General features: G+C 35.5%; 1 protein-coding gene across 1 annotated transcript in view; it reads left to right on the top strand.

Annotated features, from left to right (window-relative positions):
* Positions 1-25,000, top strand: part of LOC137615268 (uncharacterized) — a 341,120-nt gene that overhangs the window by 302,194 nt on the left and 13,926 nt on the right. Inside the window, 3 exon segments of the mRNA XM_068344996.1 lie at positions 107-304; positions 14,528-14,698; positions 23,727-25,000. The exon segment at positions 23,727-25,000 is cut by the window's right edge and continues 505 nt beyond it. Coding sequence (XP_068201097.1) covers positions 107-304; positions 14,528-14,698; positions 23,727-25,000 — 1,643 coding nt within the window.

Here is a 25,000-nt window from a genome sequence, read left to right as displayed (position 1 = left end):
ATATATATATATATATATATATATATATATATATATATTGTATTTGATGATCTTTGTGGTAAGGATTGGTGATATTCATCTGTTTTTAATATTTCCCGAATACCAGAGCGCGAGTACCAGTGCTTGGGACAGTGGGAAGAGGAAGGAAGAATATATGCTTTGACTTATCGGAGAGATATACAGACTTATGAATGCTTTGTTGGTATCATAAGGTCCAATGGAGTTGTTTTCATAAAAGAGGCTGGAACTGAATGTTCAAGAGGAGTCCAACCGGAAGTACTTGGGATGAAATTACACAGAAAGGGTAAGTGGAACATTCGCATTTTGTCTAAAATATGCATACTTTTAAATACAACTATTTTTCAATATTGCTAGTGCATTACACTATAAAGACAATATCATACACTTTGATTGCCTTTGTAGTTTGTCTATCAAATATCAAATATTAATTCGATAACTACATACGTTAGTGTTTTCCTATTTCAAAATTAAGCCTGTATTAGAGTTTTCTTCCTTTTTTAATAAGACGTGATTTTTTCGATGAACCCGGTAACACTTTTGTATTAGTGGCCAATGATTTTATCTATCTATTATTACTCTTCTATCCTCCATACCGTTCATCAATGTAATCGACTCAATTTACATTTGTTTTGTGTGATTTCAATGCTAAAGTAAGTTAGAAGAAGAGAGGAGAATCAACAGTGGGTAAATTTAGAGTAGGCATAAGGAATGAAGAGTAGACATGCTTGTAGAATTGGGTGAAAGAAACAATCTTAAAATCATGAACACCTTCTTTTATTAAAAGGAACATAGAAAATGGACATGGAGAAGACCAAATGGAGAAACGAGAAATTAAATAGATTCTTTCTCAGTGAAAAAGTCAATTTAGTTAAAGATGTAGCAATGTTAAACAAATTGAAGTCAAGCGATATCGAATGGTGAGAACCAAATTTGTTTAGATCTAAGGAAATGGAGAGAAAAATTAGTCGAAGAAAGAAAATAAACACTCCTGTAATAAGAAAAAATCTGATGAGTTTAGTTCAGCAATACAAATAGGTACTCCCAGCTATATGATGAAATGGAAGCAAGTAAAGAATAAAATGAACAGTAATTTAACAAAATTTGTATTGGAATCAGCCCAAGAGGTAGGTGGAAGAGTTCCTAAACAAGTCCAAGGAAAACTCTCTGAAAAGATCAAAAACCTTATAAAGAAAAGATTGGAAATGACGGTAAAGTACAAGAGAGGTTAAAAAAAAAAAAAAAAAAAAAAAAAGAAAAAAAAAAAAAAAAAAAAAAAAAACAGATTACTCCTAAACACAATCAGATCAAAATTGAGGAAGCACTAAAGGAAGGAAGAAGCATTAATCTAATAAAAAGAAGATTTGGGCGTTTGCTTTAAGGACCGTCCGCCATGGGGTATTGACATAACTTTCAGAAATCGAAAATCGTTTTATTGCTTCTATGTATGCGTAAACATGTCGTACATACTCCCCAGAAGTTTCAGCCAATTATTTTTACAAATAACGAAGATATAGAGGTTTTTAAATGATGACGTCATCCTTACTGTGTCGTCTGCATGACTGAGTTTGACAAAATCGTCTTTGTGTGTTAATTTTGCATATCTATAGCGCTTTTTCACTTATGTTTCGAGCTATCGTACGTCTGGCAGAAATGGAAGGCATTGGTAGAGTGTAGATGAACGAAATCTACTACAATAACAGAAGCCAAAGTTTCCAAAGATGTATAGAAGTTATAATGCATGCGTTTGTTTACTGGAAGTTCGTATGTACATTGGATTTCTACAACGCCCTCGGGAACATTATAGCAAGGACAATGTTGCCTAAGATTATAGAAAGAACAAATAGTCAATCATTTTTCCAAACAATGAAGATATAGCGGTCTTTAAATGATGACGTCATCCTTATGGCGTCGTCTGTATGACTGAGTTTGACAGATGCGCAGTTCTCTCTCTCTCTCTCTCTCTCTCTCTCTCTCTCTCTCTCTCTCTCTCTCTCTCTCTTTCTCTCTATCTCTCTCTCTCTCTCTCTCTCTCTCTCTCTCTCTCTCTCGAATTATTTACCACTGCCATTTATACAAATACTTTAATTCTCTCTCTCTCTCTCTCTCTCTCTCTCTCTCTCTCTCTCTCTCTCTCTCTCTCTCTCTCGAATTATTTACCACTCCCATTTATACAAATACTATAATAATAATGTTCAACTCTCTCTCTCTCTCTCTCTCTCTCTCTCTCTCTCTCTCTCTCTCTCTCTCTCAATTTGAACTGCCATCTATATCAGCAAAATGCTCTCTCTCTCTCTCTCTCTCTCTCTCTCTCTCTCTCTCTCTCTCTCTCTCTCTCTCTCTCTCTCTCTCTCTCATGTTTCAAATCTCGTACTTCTGGCAGAAATGAAAGGCATTGGTAGAGGGTAGGTGAATGAAAACTACCAGCTAGGAAAACATCAGCAAAGTTTCCAAAGACATATAGAAATTATAATGCATTTGTTTATTTACTTGAAGTTCGTATGTTGATTGTGCTTTCACAACTTCCTCTGAAATTTTATAGCAATGCCAATGTTACATAAGGTGATAGAAAGAACAAAAAGTAAGTGGAGAACAAGAAAAAAGAACCAAGAAAGAGGGAAACATGGATAAGAGTACAAAGCTGAAAGCTGCTAGCTAAAACACTGGCAACAATTAGAGATCGCTGGCAACTCATACCATAGGAATATTAAACTGAGGGTTCAAATACCTTGTTTAGGGTGCATTTATGTAGGAATAAACAATAAAAGTTATCATAATAATATTATCTTGATTTCTTTTAGAAAATGAGCGAAAGTTTGCTGTAAATCTTTGGGAGCTCATAACTCAAAAACATACTTATTCCCACATTTTTCTCACTTACTTTTTGTTCGATATTAGAGAAAAAGATATCGTTGAAAAGAAGAATAAAAATCCCACAATTCTGTCGGACAAAATTTTTATTTTCTTTTTAAATTTTTTTTCACGATTATTTTCCGTCTAGACGAGGAAAAAAAATAAAAATTCATTAAAAAAAACAGAAAGGAAAATCAAAATTCTGTCTCACAGAATTGTTTGGTTGTTAGAGTAGTTTTTTGGGTATAAGTTTCAATACAATTGATATTATAGTAGTGGGGAAAAATGTACCTAAATATTTTTTTTAAATCATGATTTTTGCTAATAAATCCAAAAGGTTTTGATCAAATGACTTGAAATTTTTATATGATGAAGGTATTATATATGTCTAAAACATATATAGAAATGGTGTAATTTGGATCATTGGAAAAAAAAATGGCAGACATGGCGGACGGTCCCCCTAAAGGATGAAAATGGAAATATCCACAATAGAGATGTAGTGAAAAAAAATGCTGAGGATTTCTATACAATGCTATACAGTTTTGATATAAAAATAACTTCACCTAATAGAAATAATGAAACACCTGAGCCGGTACCAAACGTAATCGTAGGAGAAGTAAAGAAAGCATTAAAAGGTATGAAAAGAGGCAGAGCAGCAGGAGGAGATGGCCTAACATTTGATTTGATAACAGATGGAGGAGATTTCCTAGTAGTAAAACTGGCAGAACTACTCTATTCTGAAGATGTGTTTCAATTCTTTCATTCTATCTTGTTTCGAGAATTGTTCTCCTTTCTGGTCTTCGGCTAATGATTCTCATCTTAATTTGTTGGACCGGAACTTTCGGTCTATTATATTTCTTATTCCTGATCTAGATATTAATCTCTGACACCATCGTTTATTTAGTTCGTTATGCATGTTGCAAAAGATTTTTCATAATTCTGAACATCCTCAGATCTTCCTGGACAGGTTCCGTCCTGTTCATGATACTAGGCATGCAGTTAATTCTAATAACTAGGCCTTCTCCATCATGAGGCTCAATACTACACAGTATTCTAGAAGTTTTATTCCAGCTGTGACCAAGTTGTGGAATGATCTTCCTAATCGGGTAGTAGAATCGGTAGTACCTCAAAAGTATTTATGTTGAACAGGCTGACATGAGTCTTTTTATAGTATATATGAAGTATCTGTTTTTATGTTGTTACTTTTGTTAAAATATTTTATTTTAGCTGTTCATACCTCTCCTATAGTTTATTTCCTTATTTCCTTTCTTCACTGAGCTGTTTTTCCCTGTTGGAGCCCTTGGGCTTTTAGCATCTTGCTTTTCCAACTAGGGTTGTAGTCTAACAAGTAATAATGATAATAGTAAAATCTTAAGGGCTCCAACAGGAAAGTAGCCCAGCCAGAAAAGAACGTGTGCGGGCGGGATGCCGAATGTACTATTGCCGACAGACAAGATGCCGAACCCAAGATGATGAAAAGACACAAAGCCGAAAGGACATGAAACCGAACGGTCGTAAAACCGCACAGTCATGAAACCGAACGGTCATAAAGCCGAATGGTTAAAAATTAATGACAGAAAGAAATTTGGAAAATATAAATAAAACCAAGTCACCCTTACAGTTTGACAGTGAAGTTCATTAAGACAGGACGTGGTGGACGGAAGCTCCTTTATAATGGATATACAGTGATGCCTCAGGATACGAAATTAATCCGTTCAGGATGCGATTTCGTATCCTGATATTTTCGTATCCTGAGTCGCGTTTTACATGTAAATAGCCTAATCCGTTCCAAGCCTTATAAAAAGTCACCTTTTCTTTCATAAACACGCTAAACTGTAGTAATAAACATGCAATGCAGCCATTTCTATCATTCAATATTTAACACAACCGTTAAAAAACAGCCTAATCCATTCCAGAAACCACTATGAGATTATTCAATAATGTAGTTATAGCCAAGTTATCCCCCCCAAGCCCAAAGAAAACGGTCCGTTTTCTTTACTACTGTATAAAAGTTACGGTACTGTATGTAAGTAAAGCATTTAGATCAGTGAAGGTGTATTGTTACCTGTACGTACACCTAAATTAAAGATTTATACCTGTACACTCTGAAAAAAAGGTTACAGTTAATTAGTGTAACAAAAAAGTTGAAACTTACCTTTTGATTGAGACGATGTCCGATAGCGAAGTCGCGGCATAGGAGGATGGCATAAGGCAGAAAACGTAACAAGTGACAGACTGCGTACAGTAATTTACACACTTAACACATTAACACTTAAACTTTACGAAATAAAAAAATGGCAGAAATAATTAACACTTAACATTATGTATGGAAAACTATAAAATGAAAGAAAAAATTACTTTAACACTTAACGGTAACATAAAACTTAAAATTGAATTTTTTTTTTTTTGCTTTTTTATAACTTTACGTTTTTCTTATTTTCTAAATCTCTTCTACTTCTTCATCACTTTCTTTTTTCTGTTTCTTTTCTTTACTTTCACCTTCTAATTCTTCATCCCTTCCTCTTTTCTGTTTCTTTTCTTCACTTTCACCTTCGTCTTGGCCTACTAATACCGCTGGCCTCTTTAATAAGAAACTATCCATTGAAGCTTGTTTCTGCCTACTTTTCAACACATTTCTAAAATGCGTTAGGCAAACGTCATTGCAGTGTTGAAGCGCACGGTTGGTATAAACTTTTTCTGGATGTTCCTTTTCGACGTAGTCTGCCATTTTATGGAAACATGCAAGAATTTCCTTGATGTCTGCCGTTTTCAAAGGTGCAACATCCTCCTCATCACCGCTAGAGAGCTGCTTTTGAAAATCACTCACTTGCATCGTATCCAACTCCTTCAAGTCGTCCGTCGTCAACTCCTCGTGGTGCTCCTCGATAAGTTCATCTATATCTTCCGCGCTAACTTCCAGTCCCATGGACGTACCAAGATGTACGATGTCAGCCACCTCAGACTGCTGAATTGGTTCAGGATCGTCAACGATCTCTGCTTCTCCTCCAGGCTTCCCGAACCCCTCGAAGTCTCGTGCAGAGACAGCATCAGGCCACAGCTTCCTCCAAGATGAGTTTATGGTACGCCTCGAAACTTCCTGCCAAGCGAGATCGATGAGTTTGAGGCATATCACGATGTTGAAGTGATCTTTCCAAAATTCACGCAGAGTGAGGTTTGTACTCTCTGTGACTTGGAAACATCTCTTGAAGAGATGCTTCGTGTACAATTTTTCAAAATTAGAAATAACTTGCTGGTCCATGGGCTGGAGGAGAGGGGTGGTGTTAGGCGGTAGATACAGGACCTTTATGAAGGAATACTCGGCCAGAAGATATTCCTCGAGGCCAGGAGGGTGAGCTGGAGCATTGTCCAACACCAGCAGACATTTCATAGGGAGGCGCTTTTCTTCCAAATATTTTCGGACAGTCGGACCGAAGCAGACATTCACCCAATCAATGAACAGTTGCCTCGTTACCCAGGCTTTTGCATTCGCCTTCCACATCACGGGAAGGTTCTCCTTAATGACTTTGTGGGCTTTGAAGGCTCGGGGATTTTCTGAATGGTACACCAGCAGGGGCTTTATCTTGCAGTCCCCACTGGCGTTTGCACAAAAAGCAAGGGTAAGCCTGTCCTTCATAGGCTTATGTCCGGGTAGCCTCTTCTCCTCCGCCGTGATGAACGTCCGACGAGGCATTTTCTTCCAGAAAAGCCCAGTTTCGTCGCAATTGAAAACTTGCTGCGAAATGTAGCCTTCCTGCAGAGTCAACTCGTCGAACGTTTTAACAAAGGCTTCGGCGGCCTTCGTGTCCGAGCTGGCTGCCTCCCCATGCCGTACCACTGAATGGATGCCAGTCCTTTTCTTGAACTTCTCGAACCACCCACGAGAAGCCTTAAACTCTGGGGGTTCCTGCTGGGATGTTCCTTCTCCTGCTCCTTCTTCGGCCTGAGCACGCACGAGATCACCGAAAATGGCGGAGGCCTTCTTGCAAATTGTAGTCTCAGTGATGGTGTCTCCTGAGATCTCTTTGTCCTTGATCCACACAAGAAGCAGCCTCTCCATCTCGTCATGCACGTGCGTTCTCTTGTTGGAGAAAATAGTTATGCCCTTAGAAGGTGTTGCTGCTTTGATGGCCGCCTTCTGCTTCAGGATGGTGCCTATCGTAGACGGATTCCGGCCATACTCCTTGGCGATCGCACTTAAACGCATGCCAGACTCGTACTTTTTAACGATTTCAAGTTTCGTCTCCATCGAGAGCATCGTCTTCTTCTTCTTTCCTTCGGCAACATTCTTGGGACCCATGGCTACAGTAATACGTAATGTAATACACTACGTAACGTTATATACAGTCTATGTATAGTAAACACTAATACAGTACAGTGCACAGTAACGAATGTTTATTAACGATAACACGTGGCGTACGAATGTACTGTATATTAACACTAAGTCAAACAAGCGAAAGCACACAATGTCTTAACGATACCGCGGTCGGAACGAAAAGAGAGAGAGAGAGATGAACGCCCGTGCGTAGGCAAGCTGGGATAGTTGCCGACCAATAGGAAAGCAGGATCTTATGGCGTCAGCTAGCGTCTGAGTAGGGAGATAACCAATGGGTGAGCGAGAGGCTGTAAGTGAGTCTACCCAAGTTCAAAGTCAGGCGGCGCGCGCTTTTTAAAATTACTCTCGGCGAAGAGTTGGGATCTCGTAAGGTTTTCGTATCCTGAAATCTTATCCGTATCCTGGGGCATAAAAATCTTCGAATCACTTTTCACATCCTGAATTTTTCGTAAGCAAAAACTTTCGTATCCAGAGGTATCACTGTACTTACATTGTTGATAAAAAAAGTTAATGATACCACATACTGGAGATGCGAGAAAAGAAAAGTATGTAAAGGAAGAATAATCACAACGAATGCTACTCGGCCAGAAAGTTTTTCAGATCAATTGCATCCGCCAGGTAGTACTCACACAAGTGTTCTAAAAGCTTTGGATGATATGAAAACAAGAGCCAAACAGACAGAAGAGGTTACAAGCAGTGTAATTAATAAAACCATTGATGAATTACCTATAAATATTTGTGGCTCCCTGCCAAAAAGAGAAACTCTTGGACGAATGGTAAGACGTGTAAGAAATGTTAACGATAGTGAAGATTTCAACATAACAACGCGTGGAGAAAACTTTCGTCTTTATGAAACTCAAACTGTTACCATTTTTCGACAGAGAAGAATTTAAAATTATTATCGAGAAAACAGACATGGTTTGCCGATGGAACCTTTGAGTCTGCTCCTCTCGGGGAACATCTCTATGCAATACATGCAATTATTTCGGAGACCAAAACCCTACCATTAGTGTATTGCATAACAAGTAAAAAAGATGAGAAAACATATGACAAAATCTTTAAATTTTTTAACAACAAAGGCATTCCCGAGCCCGATTCAATAATAGTGGACTTCGAGCGAGCGACAATAAACAGCATTAAAATAAACTTGCCAAATACATCGATAAGAGGATGTTTCTTTCACTTTGGACAATGTTTATGACGAAATATTCAATCTTGGGAATTACAGCAATGGTATCTCTAACCCAACAATGCTCATTTCATTAAGCAGTTTTCAGCTCTTGCCTTTGTTCCACCTAGAGATGTGCATGAGATGTTTGACCAGTTAACTAGTTCGATAACTGCTGAAACTGAAGACTTATCAAATGATTTTTTAGTGTATTATGAAACTACCTGGTTAGGAATAACGCAGAGATGACGTCAAAGGAGACCAATTTTTTATGTGGATGTATGGTCTGTGTACAATAGAGTTCAAGATAATTTACCGAGGACCAATAATTCCCTGGAAGGATGGCATCAAGCACTTAAAAGAAGACTCAATGTAACCCATCCAACAGTTTCAAAGATACTGAAAGTTATTCGAAATGAGCAGGCAGCCAATGAAATTTTAATAGAACAAGCATTGATAGGAATTGACATTTCAAAGCCCTAAAAGAAATACATCATTAATGATCGCATAAAAGCTATTTGCAATTCTTATGATAAAGAAGAAGGCTTAGAGTTTTTACGAGCTATAGCTCATAATTTGTAATCTTTTATCTTTTTTATCTTTTACCTCACAAAGTGTAATATTTTTATTTACATTTTTACATAAGTTTTTTACATAATTTTACATATTTTTTTTTGCATTCAATTTTATATATTTTTTGAAATAAGTAAGTTTGCTAACTCTAAGTAATAAATATTGAATCAGTATTTAGTACTAATTCAAGTGACCGAAGAGTCAGAATGAAGTATTAAATGTTCACTATCTTTTTCTTTATTTTTTAACCATTCGGCTTTATGACAGTTCGGTTCCATGACTGTTCGGTTTTACGACGGTTCGGTTTCATGTCCTTTCGGCTTTGTGCCTTTTCGGTATCTTGGGTTCGGCATCTTATCTGTCGGCAATAGTGCATTTAGCATCCCGTCCTAGTACCGAAAAGAAAGTAACGAATATTAAAGCTATAAAATATTTTAAGATCAGTAACGTTAAAGAAGATCTTTCATGTGTGTGAAAAAAATGACACATGTCAAACTTTGCAGAAGTTTGAACTTCAGAAATTTCATTAATTCAACCTCCAGAATAAGAAGATACATTCACAATATGGACACAACTGGAATAAAACTTCTGCAATACTGTAGCGTATTGATTCTTATGATGAAAGCCAGACTAATACAGCTAACTACATAAAGGATGGTACAGTCTGGAAACCATCTGAGATTCACCAGTTAAAGACCAGACAGAACAGTACTCGAAACAAGGTAGAGTGAAAGAATTAAAACATTTCCTCAGGATAGATTGATCACCGAAAATCCTGAGTCTTTTCTAATAAACCAGTTTTTTGTCCAATTGAAGCAGCATACCGAATGTGTTTTTCAAAAGTAAATTTTCTGTCTAGTATCACAACTAGTATTTTAAATGAGTTGTATGTAGAGTAGTTGAAGAGACATTGAGACATTGTCAATGCAAAGATCTGAATGTTGAGCCTCGGTCTTGGACCTACTTATAATCATACGTTAAGTTTTATTAAGGTTCAATTTTGTGCCATGCACTAATTTTAGCTAGATCTCTATTAAGGGATTTACATTCAGGAGATAGAATTGATGCAAAGAGAGTAGCATCATTTGCATATGCGTCGAGTTTGTTTTCTGGACCAAACCATATATGTGTATGAAATATGAAAAGTATTGTGTCCAAAACACTGGGGAACATTAGGCATTACATTCCTATAGTCACTATGATGATCATTGACAACTACTCTTTGCAATACATTACTTAAACATTCAATAAAGATGCTAAAAAGGGCCACGTACTCCAATCTGCTTGAGTGTGAAATAAGGGTACTATGATTATCGCATTGAAAGGGTGCACTAAATTTAGGCCAATCATACTAACGAAAGAGAAATATAATTTGCGTCTACACCTCAATAAGCTTCAATGCCCAGCAAGAGTACTTTAATTTCGGGATATTGGAGAGTTAATTTGCTTTAGCTTCAGGAAAAACTGGAAAGAGAAACGTCGAGTTTCTCATTGCTCCTCTTACTGTTGAATAGATCAGCCAAAATGTTTACCTTTTTCTTTGGACAGTGACTAATAGAGCCATCTGGTTTTAACATGAAAGGAACAATTAAGTCTAGACCAAAGAATGAGGATTTGAGGGTAGCCCACCATTAATGCTCTTGGTGTGTACTAGAAAGTTTTTCCTTTATGATAAAATTGTATTCCGTTCAAGTTGAAGCATAAACTCTCTGAGTAATAGCTCTTAGCCGAGTATAATTATTCAAAGTGAAATCTGATCTGTTACCCTTGTAAAGCTAATAAGCCATCTTTTTCTCCAAATAAGCATGTAAAAAAACCAGGGTTTTTCTTTCCCTCTGTATTTTAACACACGAGAAGGGATATGCCTGTAAATTATGCTGACCATATTTCTATTCAACTGAATAACAGGTTTAACCCCTTCATATAATTACGACTAATCTAAAAGCAAGACATCCCATTCCAGATTTCATATATATCCTACAAGAGTCTGACAAATCAGGGAAAGGCTGCTCTGGCTTAATTATTAACTAAACCAAGCTATGATTAAATATCCTCACTGGGAGACCATTATATTAGGTCCAAGAAGTTACCAGACCTGTGTAGCATCACTTACTATTTGCTCACAGCCTGATTCAGAAGCAAAGTCCAAAGCTTTTAAGCTGTGGTGCCACGGTCAGCAGGAGAAACAGAATTTAACCACTCCCTATGTGTTTGTTGATGTGTGCCATAGTGAGTTTAGAAATGTGATATCTGGTGTACCCCTTGGTAGTGTTCTGGACACATTACTTTTCACATTATATACACATATGTGCTTTGACCTAAAACACGAGCTCGTTACATATGGGGATAGTGCTACTCTCTTTGCTCCAATTCCATCTCATGCAATTTATTTATTTCCTTACTTTCTCTACTGATTATGATATTTTCCCTCGCTGATGCCAATGGGCTTATAGCATCCTGCTTTTCCAACTAGGGTTGTAACTTAGCTAACAACAATACAAAGATAAGTAAATTATATTGAACGTATAGGGAAAAACCAAAAGGCTATAGTCAGATGGTATGTATTGTCGGACATTTAAAAAAAAAGAAAAAACTACCAAAGAATCAAAGGTTTAAACATTTTTCACTTAAGCCATCTAATATTTCAATATAATTTTGTTGTTTGCAAGCATAGGCGATCTAGTACAATGTTTCCCAAACTTTTATCGGAAATGACCCCTTACAGCAGTACCAAACCTGTCATGACCCCTACATTTATAAGCCTTCTAGAATAGTACTAATTTTGAATAGCACACACAAACACACACACACACACACACACACACACACACACACATATATATATATATATATATATATATATATATATATATATATATATATATGTATATATATATATATATATATATATATATATATATATATATATATATATATATATATATATATATATATATATATATATATATATATATATATATATATATATATATATATATACAAATTTTAAATCTTAATCACAGTGGAGAGAAAAATAACGTCTCCATTGATCATTAGTAATGCTTATTAACAATGTCTGCTTTATTAACATTTTAGAAGAATGTACTCGCTTTCTTTTTTTGCTGCAAGCAAATCAATACGAGGGTCTATATTGCTCGAAGCACATCACATGTCTGCATCAGCATTCAACCTGTTTCTAGCCTTCCATTTGATCACCAGGAGAGTAGACAAACTACTTTGACAGAGGTAAGAGGATGAGAAAGGAATGACTACTTTCAAGGCAAAGTTTCTGGTCTTGGGGAAAGGAGAGAGCATCCTGACCCAGCAGTTAGAGCTGTTGAAATGTTGCTGATCCTGGAACTTCTCATTCACTGTGGTCGTGTTGATGAGCTCAACGCATTCCTTTTGTATGTTATCAGGAAGATCATTCACAGTGCATCGGAAAGGATTGTGGCCAAGTGTCAGCTGTACATTTTCCTTTCTATTTGTTGTTCTTCATTTTATGGTAAATTTGACATAGATAATTAACATTATATACAATATTTCTCCTTCCACTACTGGTCGAGACAGCAACAAGAAGTATTGACTCCAAAATAATTGGACACTTGACTACTCAATACGTCAAAACTAAGTTATTAAGTATTTGTTGTTAGATTTAAAAGATTTAAAAACCACACGACCCCATGATATATATATATATATATATATATATATATATATATATATATATATATATATATATATATATATATATATATATATATATATATATATATATATATATATATATATATATATATATATATATATATATATATATATATATATATATATATTTGTGTGTGTGTGTTTTCAAAAATGCCCATAAAAGAAACAAAGGAAATCTTATGATGGGGAAGGCCCGACTATTAGAATGAATTGTATACCTATTATTACGGACAGTTTGGGAAGATCTGAATACAAAGGATGGTCAGAAATAGAGAAAATCTTATGTAACATGCATAACGAACTAGCTGAACGACGGTGCTAGAGATTAATATCTAGATCAGGAATAGGAAATTTAATAGACCATAAGTTCCTGTCCAACAAATTAAGATGAGATTATGCAGGTGGAGATCATACATGAGAGCAGTACTCAAACAAGGCAAAATGAAAGAAATAAAACACTTCTTCAGAATGGATTGTTCACCGAAAATCTTAAAAGACTTTCTCAATAAGACATTTTTTTTGCAATTGAAGAAGGTACAGACCGAATGTGTTTCACGAAAGTAAATTCGCTATCAAGAATCACACCTAAAATTTTAAAACAGTCGTTCATAGTTAAAGGAGCATTATCAATGCTGAGACCCAGATGTTGAGGAGCTATTGTCCACAACCTACTCAGAATCATACTTTGAGTTTTGTTAAAGTTCAGCGTCATACCCAATAATGTGCACCATGCACTAATTTTAGCAAGATCTCTATTAAGGGATTCAGCAACCCCATATCTAAAATCAGGTGATGGAATTGATGCAAAGAGAGTAGTATCATCTGCTTATGAAACGAGCTTGTTTTCTAGGCCAAACCACATCATGTGTATATAATATGAAAAGTAATGGTCCAAGAACTAGTCTTCTTGTGGAAAACTAGATATCATATTCTTATACTCACTATGGTGCCTATTAACAACAACTCTTAGCGATCTATTACTTAAAAAATCAATAATGAGGCTAAGAAAAGACCCACACACTCCCAACTGTTTGAGTTAGAAAACAATGACCTCGTGATTAACACGGTCAAAAGCAGCACTAAAATCAAGGCCAATCATACGAAGTTCCTGACCACAGTCAAGGGATTTCTGTACAGCATTGGAGATTGTGAGAAGCGCATTACATGCTTCAAGTGAGGGTTTCTTCTCCTTTGAAATCGGATTAGTCAAAAACCGCAGAAGGTAAACAGACCACAGCTGCAAGGAAATGCTTCACCCGTCGCACATACATGCTTTTCTTACTGATTTCAGTTCAACTTTATTGAAAAAGGAACAGGTGGTTAACAAGAAAGATAAACTATGTTAAAAACCGTAAAGACAGAAAATAGTGTGTGGTTTATTATGGTAAACTGGTTCACAGAAGGCTGTACATTGAGAGACACATTCTTTCTCTCCCTTAATTGATAAATTACAGACAAATTGTTGACATTGTGAAACTTTCTCTGGCTTGCACCTCTCATGGGACACTTTATTTGGACAATTTCAATTTATAATAGTGTCCAACCTTTTGCATCTTATATATATATATATATATATATATATATATATATATATATATATATTGTAGGTCTTTGCACTGGATGTTTCTCAGTCATTATTGTATGCATTCCTTATTTATTTTTTACCATTGGTCAGGATGGTTCTTGTGGTATTAAATCTATAACTACCTGTTGAGGTCCATAGAAATTCGTTTGTATATCAAATCCTTTGGTAATATTCTCGGAGGTAATAATTTCAGTTGAATTGTTGGAAATTTTAAGATATTCAGCCATGCTGTATGATATCTCGATCTATCATCTTTACTAGTGAAAGCTAACAAATAATTGTTCTTTAGGTGCAGCATGTCCTCAATCCGCACCAACATCTCCTCAATCCGCACCATCATCTCAAGCTAGTAAAACAATATCATCTCAAGGTAATAAAAGTTCTCCAAGAGAGGAGACCAAACCTAGAACAATGCAACCTCCATGGCTAAAAACAACGCGTCCTTGGAAACCTATTACAGGTTAGTTTTACTCATATGTAAAGTTGATAACTTAATTTCTTTTTGTCATTGACCCCTTTAGCAATATTTGGTCGTCTCAAAATTTTGTCAATCTAGTATTATTTCTTTTTTTTTTTAAATTCCTTGTAAAATTCATTATCTTTTTAAAGGTACGTTTTTGTAAAAGAAATTATCAATATTCGCATTTGAAATTTCATAGTTGTTAGAAAGTATGAATACTTTCTTGATTGCAGTGTCTTAATTCAAAATAACCGGAAATTACAGTACAATTAATCGCTATATTGACGAGTATGCAGTAGAATTCGAGCATAAAAATTCTCTTACATCTCATTTCTTTGAAATGTATGACTTTTTCTCAGTTTTTCAATTAATAAGTGCCATAGCCTCTGTATCATGACCTTCTTCTGTCTTCGATTAGAGTTGCTTTGCTTGAGGATACACTCGGGCACGCTGTTCTATCTATCTTATTTCTCTTCCTCTTATTATTTTGAAGTTTCTTTAGTGTATATTTGAAAGACCTAATTAAATGTTGTTACTGTTCATAGAATATTTTACTTTGATTGTTTATCATTTCTCTTGTAGATTATTTCCTTATTTCCTTTCGTCACCTGACTATTATTCCCTGTTGGAGCCCTTGGGCTTACAGCATCTTGCTTTTCCAACTAGGGTTATAGCTTAGCTTGTAATAATAATAATAATAATAATAATAATAATAATAATAATAATAATAATAATAATAATAATAATAATAATAATAAATAATAAACTGCAGGAAAATTCTTGGTGTCCTCAAAAAAGTATTTTTAAGTTCTCTAAAACTTCCATATTAGCAGTTAAAGGAGAATTCATGAGTAAATTATGCCAACAGCAATGACAAATTATTTAACTTATGTAGAGCTAGAGAAATATCATTCATCAATATGTTGCTGGACAGCAGCTTTAAATTTCTGATGTTTTTTTTTTTTTTTATATAGGACAAGAAGTTTTTGCTTGGAACTGTAGAGGCTGTACAGACATACTTAGTTCAATATCAAAGCAGGATAGCTTGAACCTAGCAGGTATATAATTTTGAAGGATATCATTAGATCCTTTATTGTAGGAAAGGCTCCCCAGTCTAGGCCTGTTACATAGAATTTACGTCTTGAAAACTCTTGGGTGCTCCTTATGAGCTTCTGTCGAGATTCAGCTTTAAAAACTGAACAATCAAAATACAATTTTTGATAGCATTGGCTTTGTCCTAATAATTAGTGAATTTCTTAATTGTCGATATAGACTGGAATTAAGGGCTAAGAAAAACTTCAAAATGGATTTCCTACCTAGACATTTGGATATTCCAGATCTGAATAAGGTTCATGGGAATGATTTTAGATAAGGTCAGTGGAAAGTAAGTGGAAATTATTTTTTGTCTGGTGAGAAGCCAAGGTAAGAAGTAATGAGTTTAACCTGTTTTGGGGAAGGGGTTGGGGACGAGAAATTTATCATGACAATTTTCCGAGAATGCTATATCGTACTTCATTAGAAATCTAGTTGAAGAGACGTCACTTACCATACTAAAGTAAGGGATGATATTTATAGCAAATACTTCCCACATTTATCTTGAGAATTTGACATTAGAAAAAGTGATTAAGGCAGAATAGTGGCTTTTGTAATATATTGTCTGCTTTCTGATATTTGAAGAAGAAAGGGTATCTCATGATGTCTCTATCCTGTAACATGCTGCCACAGCAGGAGATATTCTGAAGTAATTAATGGAAATAACTGTTGTAAGACATTTCGTATTTTATTATTTTATTTTAAGAAATATTTTTAAAGCATTTGTTCTTGAGATAAGAGTGTTGTAAAATGTAAATGGCCAAATGCGCAAGAAATTTTACATTGGTGGGTAGGGATGGAGTTTTTCCTCGTTGGCTAGGTCAAGAAGTATGTGGTTACAAGGTATATTTTTAATACTGACTCGGATTTCATTCATTTCCTCTGATAACAATATTCACTTTAATGAGATTTGGTGGATAGAGTATTTTCATTTTTTTATGCCTTTTCATCAAAGTAAAAAGTGAATTTGGCAAGTGAGCTTAGTTACAAAGCAAGTTGACCTACTGCTATCCTTTCAACCACTCAAATATAAGTGTCAGTGGTGTAAATCTTGGGTAAGATTCACTGAAATAAACATAATCTATAGAGCAAAATTAATTATTTCAGTACTTGCCTGAGACTCATAGGACTTCTTTTCAGCTTCCACACATTTTTAGTCTCACTACCCATATCAGGCTTAATCGACAAGCAAAGTTAGAGGCAAGTGGGAACACAGTAGGACTCCCAGCCCTGTGTCATACACACCTGGAAACATTGCTGCTCACAGATATGCATTATTCCCCACTGGCAGTTTTCATTTGTTTATGGGTTAGAAAAAGAAGCCTGTTATTGAAGATATTTTTTGCAATATAAAAAAAAATTATTGAGGCAACAAGCTGTGCTTGAAAATATATAAGCGTTGTGAATCACAGGTAAGTACTGAAGACATTCATTTTTTCTAAAGAGTATGTTAGGTTTGACATTTAGATAATTTAAAGATTTAAGAAATGAGAGTAACTTACAAATGAGTAACACATAAACCAGAGACCATAAAGAGATTTTCCATTCACATCAGTGATACAAATGGCTTTTATGGGAACCAGGTTCAAATGTATTCATAAGCAAAATTATTCACACGACTTCAGTAAACCTAATAGTTGCTAAGAATCACAGCGCTAAATAATTAATTTTTATTAAGCTCGTTAACCATTCTTAAAGAGTTTAGTCGTCAAAAAAATCCCCACAACTCATCCCCTATCCCAAGAAACCCTTCGAAAACCACATTCATGAACAATGCATATAACCCACCTTGTTCCATCCAGCAGTGACCTTGACAGAATTTATATCCATAATGTTGCCAGGAAATAATAAATTGTGGAATGGGGTAGACTTCATTAGCAAGGCAGTCTGTCTCAGGCCAAATCAACAGGCCATCCTCCAGGTGTGGGAAATTTGATATTCGGGAACCAATTTGTCAATAGAAAATGCAACATGGTTGGGGGAAGAAGTTGAGATGCAGGCAGTCGCTGGTCTCATACATAAAGGGGATTTGTGTTTTGATCCTGCTGTAATGTCTTTCCCAAGTAATTTCCCCAAATGACGGAATTTATTTTAAACCTATCTTGTCCCTGTAACCCCATCTTAGAGCATCATTAGTATCCCCCCTCCCCCAATTCAAGCTATATATCATTGATCCAAATAATTTACTTGTAAAATTTTATCCTGTCAAACTCGAAAAAGTACACTCAATAGCTGTGCATTATTTGGTTTAGAATATTTAAGGAAAGATTTTACTACAGAAAGTGTAGTCTATAATAACAAGTAATCAATGCAACCATTTTGGGAGCTAGACTTTGGCGGGGTCATTGCTAAACCATATGGGGCCCATGAAAGTGATGCGGAAAAACCTAAGCAAAACCTATCCCAAATTAATCATTGAATTAGGTGTCGCGAGATTCTCATAACATAACCTGTGGTCATCTGTTGTTTTTAACCATGTTTAGAGTTTTTCCTATTTCCCTCTAAATGGTATAACTAGATGTGATTTTCTACTGATGCAATTAGTTAACAAATTAGAATTCTATTTTGTTTGGTTGTTTTCTGGCCAGATCACTTCTACCAGAAGTTTGTTGTTATCACCACATTTCCAGGGGTTTGACTAGTAAAGATAATAAAGTTAAAGTCATAGTAAACTAATTCAATGAAAAGTATCGATCCAAATGTAATGAGCTTGCCGGTCAGTCCCATTTTTTCCCCAATGTTTAGTTTTTTGTACAAAGATTATGTCCTACAGTAGGCATTGCAAAATCTCTGGCTTATAGAAATTAAGTCTCTCTATATAGTTCTTTATTTATGTACTTATGAAATCAAAATAAATTAGGGTCAATTTTAGGTCACGGTGGTCAGGAGCATGCCATCCTTCAGAAATCCTTCCAAAGACATTGTCGATGTTGTTAATGGTATTTTTTTTTTTCATTAATCTAATAGTCTGATTTTTTTATTACTTGTTCTTATTTTCTAAGTCTTGTCAGATCACTAAATATTTGATTCTGTAGATGTTCAAGAAACTGTTTTCTAGACATTATTCAGTCTTAAGCCTGATTATCCTTGCTAGAATAGAAGGCTACTTGCTTTATTTAAGTTTTCAAATTTGTGGCTCCTTTTATGGAGACCCAAAACTTCTAGATGTAAAACTAAATCAAAACAATTTTCGTTACGAATTAAGTTTTGCGAATAGGTACAGATTGAATTATAAGAAAACGGTATTTCAAATGCATTTTCTATGCTGCAGCCGACGGCATCTGCAGTTGTGCTTCTGTGGTTATGGAGTAAATGGGATGATATGGCTTAACCTTACTTAGATTTCAGTGTCCTTCCTTACTAATCGGGGGCATGCGAACTCATTCATTTATATTGCAGCGTTTCAAAACGCGGTACATTCTATGTTATGTCCATCGTGCACTGCAAATATGGACGAAATAACAGGAGCTTCATGAATTTTTGGTGCTAAATTAATTTTATAAATTAGGCTATTGGTCAGGTTAGATAAATTTCTGAGGTTTGAGTCATGCTGAGCAACTATTATTCTCTAGAATTTTTGAATAGTGGGGAAATAGGGAAAATCATCGTTCAACCTTTAGCTTATTTTTACCTTCAAGGGTCTTATTACAAATTAATAAATATATTCAGAAAATGATACAGTATAACCAACAGACTCAAGGTCTATTACATAACCCTCAGATTATTATATTAACACGAAAAAACTCCTCGATCTCCATATATATAAAGTGCTTCTGTGGTAGCTTATCAAAGTTTGTCACTGACGATGAAATGCAGCCCAAATCTCTGTAACTCTGGATCAATTGGAAATTTCTGCATGGTAGTGACGAGACTAGCACTTTTCTATGCAGTAGTGCCTGTTTTATCAGTTTTCTCTGAATTTAAACTTTAGTAGAATGTAGTTTTTCTAACTTTCCTGTTCTTGAAACCAACAAATTGAGGTGAGAATCGGCAGCTGAAGACCAGATAGGAGAACAATACTCAAAACAAGGTAAAACGTAAGAATTAAAACACTTCTGCAGTATAGATTGATCGCCAAAATTCTTGAAAGGCTTACTCAATAAGCCAATTTTTTGTGCAATTGAAGAAGACACAGATCTAATGTGTTTCTCAAAAGTAAATTTGCTGTCGAGAATCACACCTAAAATTTTAAGAGTCATACAAGATACATTATCAATGTTGATAAAGAGCCACTGTCCTTGACCTACTTACAATCATACGTTGAGTTTTGTTAGGATTCAACTTCATACCTCAAAATTTGCACCATGCACTAAATTTAGCTAGATATCTATTAAGGGATTCAGCAACCCCAGATCTACTTTAAGGAGATGGAATTGATGCAAAGAGAGTAGCATCTTGTGCATATGCAACAAGCTTGTTTTCTAGGCCAAACCACATGACATGTGGATGTACAGTAGTATGAATAGTAATGGACCAAGAACAGTATCCTGTGGAACTCAAGGTATCACATTCCTATACTCATTATGGTGCCCATCAAAAACAACTCTTTGAGATTTCTATTACTTAAAAATTCAATAATGATGCTCAGAAACGACCCACCCACTCCCAACTGTTTGAGTTTGAAAACAAGCAGCGCCTCGTGATTAGCACAGTCAGAAGCAGCACTAAAATCAAGGCCAACTTCCTGACCACAATCAAGGGGTTTCTGTACAGCATTGGAGATTGTAAGGAGGGCATCACATGCTCCAGGGCCTTTACGAAAACCAAATTGCAAACTAGGGAACAGATGATTACTTTCAGCAAATCTATTAACACGTTTTGCCAGAAGACGTTCAAAAACTTTAGATAATATGGGAGTTATGTAAACAGTTGGACTTCAGCTACTACAAACACAAATACATAATGGTTTAACATTATCAACTCTCCAACAAGTGTTAAAAGTTCCCCTCCTTGCTAACTTGCGCAAAATAACAGATAACTTTGGAGCTAAAATATCTGCAGTCTTTATAAAAGACAAAGGAAAAATACCACTTGGGTTTACACCTCCTAAAGCATCAAGGTCCATCAACAAATCTTTAATTTCATGAGATCGAAAAGCTAAACTAGTTAATTTAGCCTTAGGAAAACAGGAATGAGGAAGTTCGAGTTTCTCATTACTCTATTTACTATCAAACACATCAGCCAAATGGTTGCCTTTTCCTTTGGACAGTGAGTGACTGAGCCATCTGGTTTAAGTAAAGGGGGAGCTGTTGCATCTACACCAAAGAGTGCAGATATAAGGGTAGTCCACCACTTATGTACCTGGGTTGTACCAGAAAGGGTGTCTTTTATGGTTAAATTGTATTCCTTTTCAGTTAATCCATAAACTCTCTGAGCAAAGGTTATAAGCTGAGTATAATTATTCCAGGTCAAATCTGACCTGTTATCCTTCCAAAGATGATAGGCCTGCTGCTTCTCCAAATAAGCACGTCTATAATCATCATTGAACTACGGTTTGTCCTTCACTCGGTACCTTAGCACACGAGAAGGGATACCCCTATCAATTATGATGACTAGATTCTCATTCAAAGGGACAACAGGATCAACACTAATATACAATTGTGACCAATTCAAGCCCAAAATATCATGCAAAATCCCATTCCAGTCTGCTCGAGATTTCATATAAATCTTACATGAGTATGATACATCAGGGACAGGATGCTCGGTTTTCACTACTAATGAAATCAAGGCATGATCAGATGTCCCGACTGGAGAATCAACCTTACTTGTTATAAGGCGAGGGGAGTCTCTGTATATAAGGTCCAAGCAGGGACCAGACCTGTGAGTAGCTCTATTTATGATTTGCTCACAGCCTGATTCAGAGGCAAAGTCTAAAGCTCTTAAGCCATGGCGATCGGTAGGAGAAACAGAACTTAATCACTCCCTATGGTGAGTATTGAAATCACCAATAAAGACAAAAGAGGCCTTGTATCATCTTTTCGTATCTTAGCCATAATGGTAAGAAAACAATCGTAGATAGAATCATCCATGTCTGAATTCCAATAGATCGAACACAAATAGTTGTTCTGCCTGCCACAAACTTTTATTACCTGAATCTCATGACATCCTCATTCATAGCAGGACTTGTGAAAAGCAGGGTACTCAGTCGTAATATAAACTGCCATTCCACTGGCTCTAGGGATGGCATCACGTTTCAACATTATTGGCTTCTGAATACCAGTTATAAGGAGCTCAGATGAGTGCCTCATATTAGAAACCAAAGTTTCTGAGCACAAAAGAATATCATACTGTCTGGACGCAACTGTAAGGTGTTGAATATTTGCATGAAGACCACGAATACTGCAATACAGTAGACGACATTGACGAAATCTATGACTTACTGGTCCTGGATTTTGCTCAATGTCTCCAGACAGCATGAGAATTAATGGTAACAAAAAGAGACATCATACTTAATAACTATATTAACAAGAATTATAACGAAAACAGTATATACAGAAATATAAATAAAATGATTGATCAAACCCATAGACTAGAAAAAAGTTGGAAAAACTGGTCAACATGGAGGAGCCGATACACCTGCATGGCTAAATAGTCTCCAGGATAGCCACTTCAACTGAAGTTTTTTATGGCAGTGAAACAAGTACAAGGTCGTCCACATTGGAGAAATTTAGGTTGTTTTTTAAATGACAATTTAAATTATTGACATATTTAAAAGAGATGCAGATTTAAAATGAAAACCAGCATAATATAATTTTTCAATATTAACTATCTGAAAGATTAGCCTTCAGCAAACTCTTAACGACTCATCATGCAACCAAAACATCAATAAACTAACAATAAGGATACATATATACCATAATCAATCGTCTCCAATAGTTCCCTCTCCTCAAACACTTTTAATATTTGAAAAATATGTTTAAGGTGTTGTAATAATCAGTCACCTCCTTCAAAACATATATATAAAGCTCAGTTATATATTTATATTTAAAACCTAACTGATTCTCTAAGGTTACCAGAGAGTCTCTAAAGTTTTGTTAGGAATTAAAATTTCAAGTATTTTACATGAAGCTTTTGCAATGGTAATAGGGCTATAGTTAATAACTATTCGACGGATCTTTGAGTTTTCCTTTTAAAAGAGGGACATTTAAGACCTTCGTAAAGGCATTTGGCCAAAAGAAGTGATTAGAAAATGCATTGAAAATTCAGTTCAAACATTATCATGAGCATATTTGTAAAGTCCATTTGGTGTAGAATCAAAAGCTATAGCTTTATTACTAGCATGGTTTTTCTAAATAGTATTGTGCTGGTCACCGTATATTCAAAAGCTCTGTTTTGCGTAATTGGTCATCAATATTATTCCATACCGGACCAGATTTCTCTCTCCAAAGGGCGTGTATAGGTTTTCCACCCACTGCACTATCAATTTTTCCTGGAAACGCCAAATGACCATATCTTTAAGTGACTAAATATCTCTTACAAAAGAGAACCACTTCATGATTTTGTAATGTTACTCAAAGTCACTGCTCGTATGTCATTTTCACACAGATGGCACTGTCACAAACCGTGCTTAAAATCTGCAAGTGTGTATCTCTTTAAACAAGCTATTGAACCAAAACATGGGGACCCGTTGTTATTTTATAATTCAAAAGCTTTTCTAGAGGCGTTATAAAAATCTATGACAAAACCATTTCATCCTGGAACATTTATTGACAGTGCCATTGTTTTGCTCTTAGTACGAAAGTCTTATCTAACCACTGCTTTAACTTGCCATGATATATACCTAGATACTTGCCAGATGTCTCTCGTTTAAGTGTTTTCTAAAAGTGGGTGAAAGCATCCTTTAAGGTGTTTTATTTTTTTATTAGTATCATAAAGTTTTAACAAAAAGTATTGGTTTTTACTGTGCATTATATATTGGAATATTTCTCTTTACAAGCTGCTTTAAGAGTAGAAAATCAGGTAGTGTTATGTAAGGTAGGTACGGCATGCAAGAGTGTCGGTTCAAAAGAAAGTGTCCATGACAAATTTCATTTTATCATGAGACAAAATTACCAGAGGAAAATCCACCAAAGCCCTATTCCAATTGAAAATGGCCTCATGGAAAGAATATCCAATTCAATTAGATCTGAGAGCAGTAAAGGAATTAGGAACATACAGGAATCTGTTAAAATTATGCTCAAAAGACTGAAGAGAGACACTATCGAAAATACTTCTGTTTTGGAAAATTCTGAAGATGACCAACACGAAAAGAACAAGCGAGGTTTTCACAATACTACCATCAGTGATACATTTACTGAACAAAGTTTTCATGGTTGGAACCATGACAATGGCAACCCAAAGAAAGAGAGCCTCTGTGATCCTAGTTGCCCACAAAACGATGATAACGAAGGGCAAACGGAGATAATGGGTTTTTCTGAAATTGAGAAGGGTTGGAATAAAAACACCATAACACCCAATCCAAGTGCTGATCACTTAAATGTTACTTCTGACTTTCCAAATAATAGACTTGCTTCAGTGTCTTTATATTCTGAGAATAAAAAGAATGATAGTTATAAAGATTTTGAAAATATTCCATTTTCTCTTTATATGGCAAATAATTCTGAAAGCCATAATCACTCACAGACTTTAGATATAAAAATTTCATTTTTGTATAATGAAAGTTTGAGCCATCAACATAAGCCAAATCATTCTTTGATGGATGTTCATGAGGATGATACTAGTAAAGCAACCCACTCAGTGAAGTACCTTAGTCCATATTCAGCCTTTTTTTCACGTGCTACTGATAAGGGAAATGATACTGTCCACATAATGCCTCGAGATCACGAGTCTCTTCATAACTATGAAGAAGATTTGGCTTCTAATATTTATAATCTTGGAGATACTCATGACTCCGGAATTTCACATGATGATCATCAATTTCATAATGAGAAGCAAAATCTATCCCATGGCCATGGAAATGAGACTGACGATATACATCCTCAAAGAGATAAACTTGAGATCAGGGAAGATCATAGCCACGAAAATATGAAAATGTATGATTATGAGGGCAAATCAAATTATGGAAATGGTCATACCAAACTAGACAGTCATACTTACATAGATGATTATTTTTCCAGAACTGGACATATTCATAATGATGACCAAGTTCGCAAGGATGAAGACGATGACCCCAAAAAATTACATTCTACTTTCATGGATTATGAACATGCT

The sequence above is a fragment of the Palaemon carinicauda genome, chromosome 21 (genome assembly GCF_036898095.1).
Source record: "Palaemon carinicauda isolate YSFRI2023 chromosome 21, ASM3689809v2, whole genome shotgun sequence".
In the NCBI taxonomy this organism is placed as follows: Eukaryota; Metazoa; Arthropoda; class Malacostraca; order Decapoda; family Palaemonidae; genus Palaemon; species Palaemon carinicauda.
The sequence above is the reverse complement of the archived record's forward strand: the minus strand, read 5'-3'. Positions and strand labels throughout refer to the sequence as shown.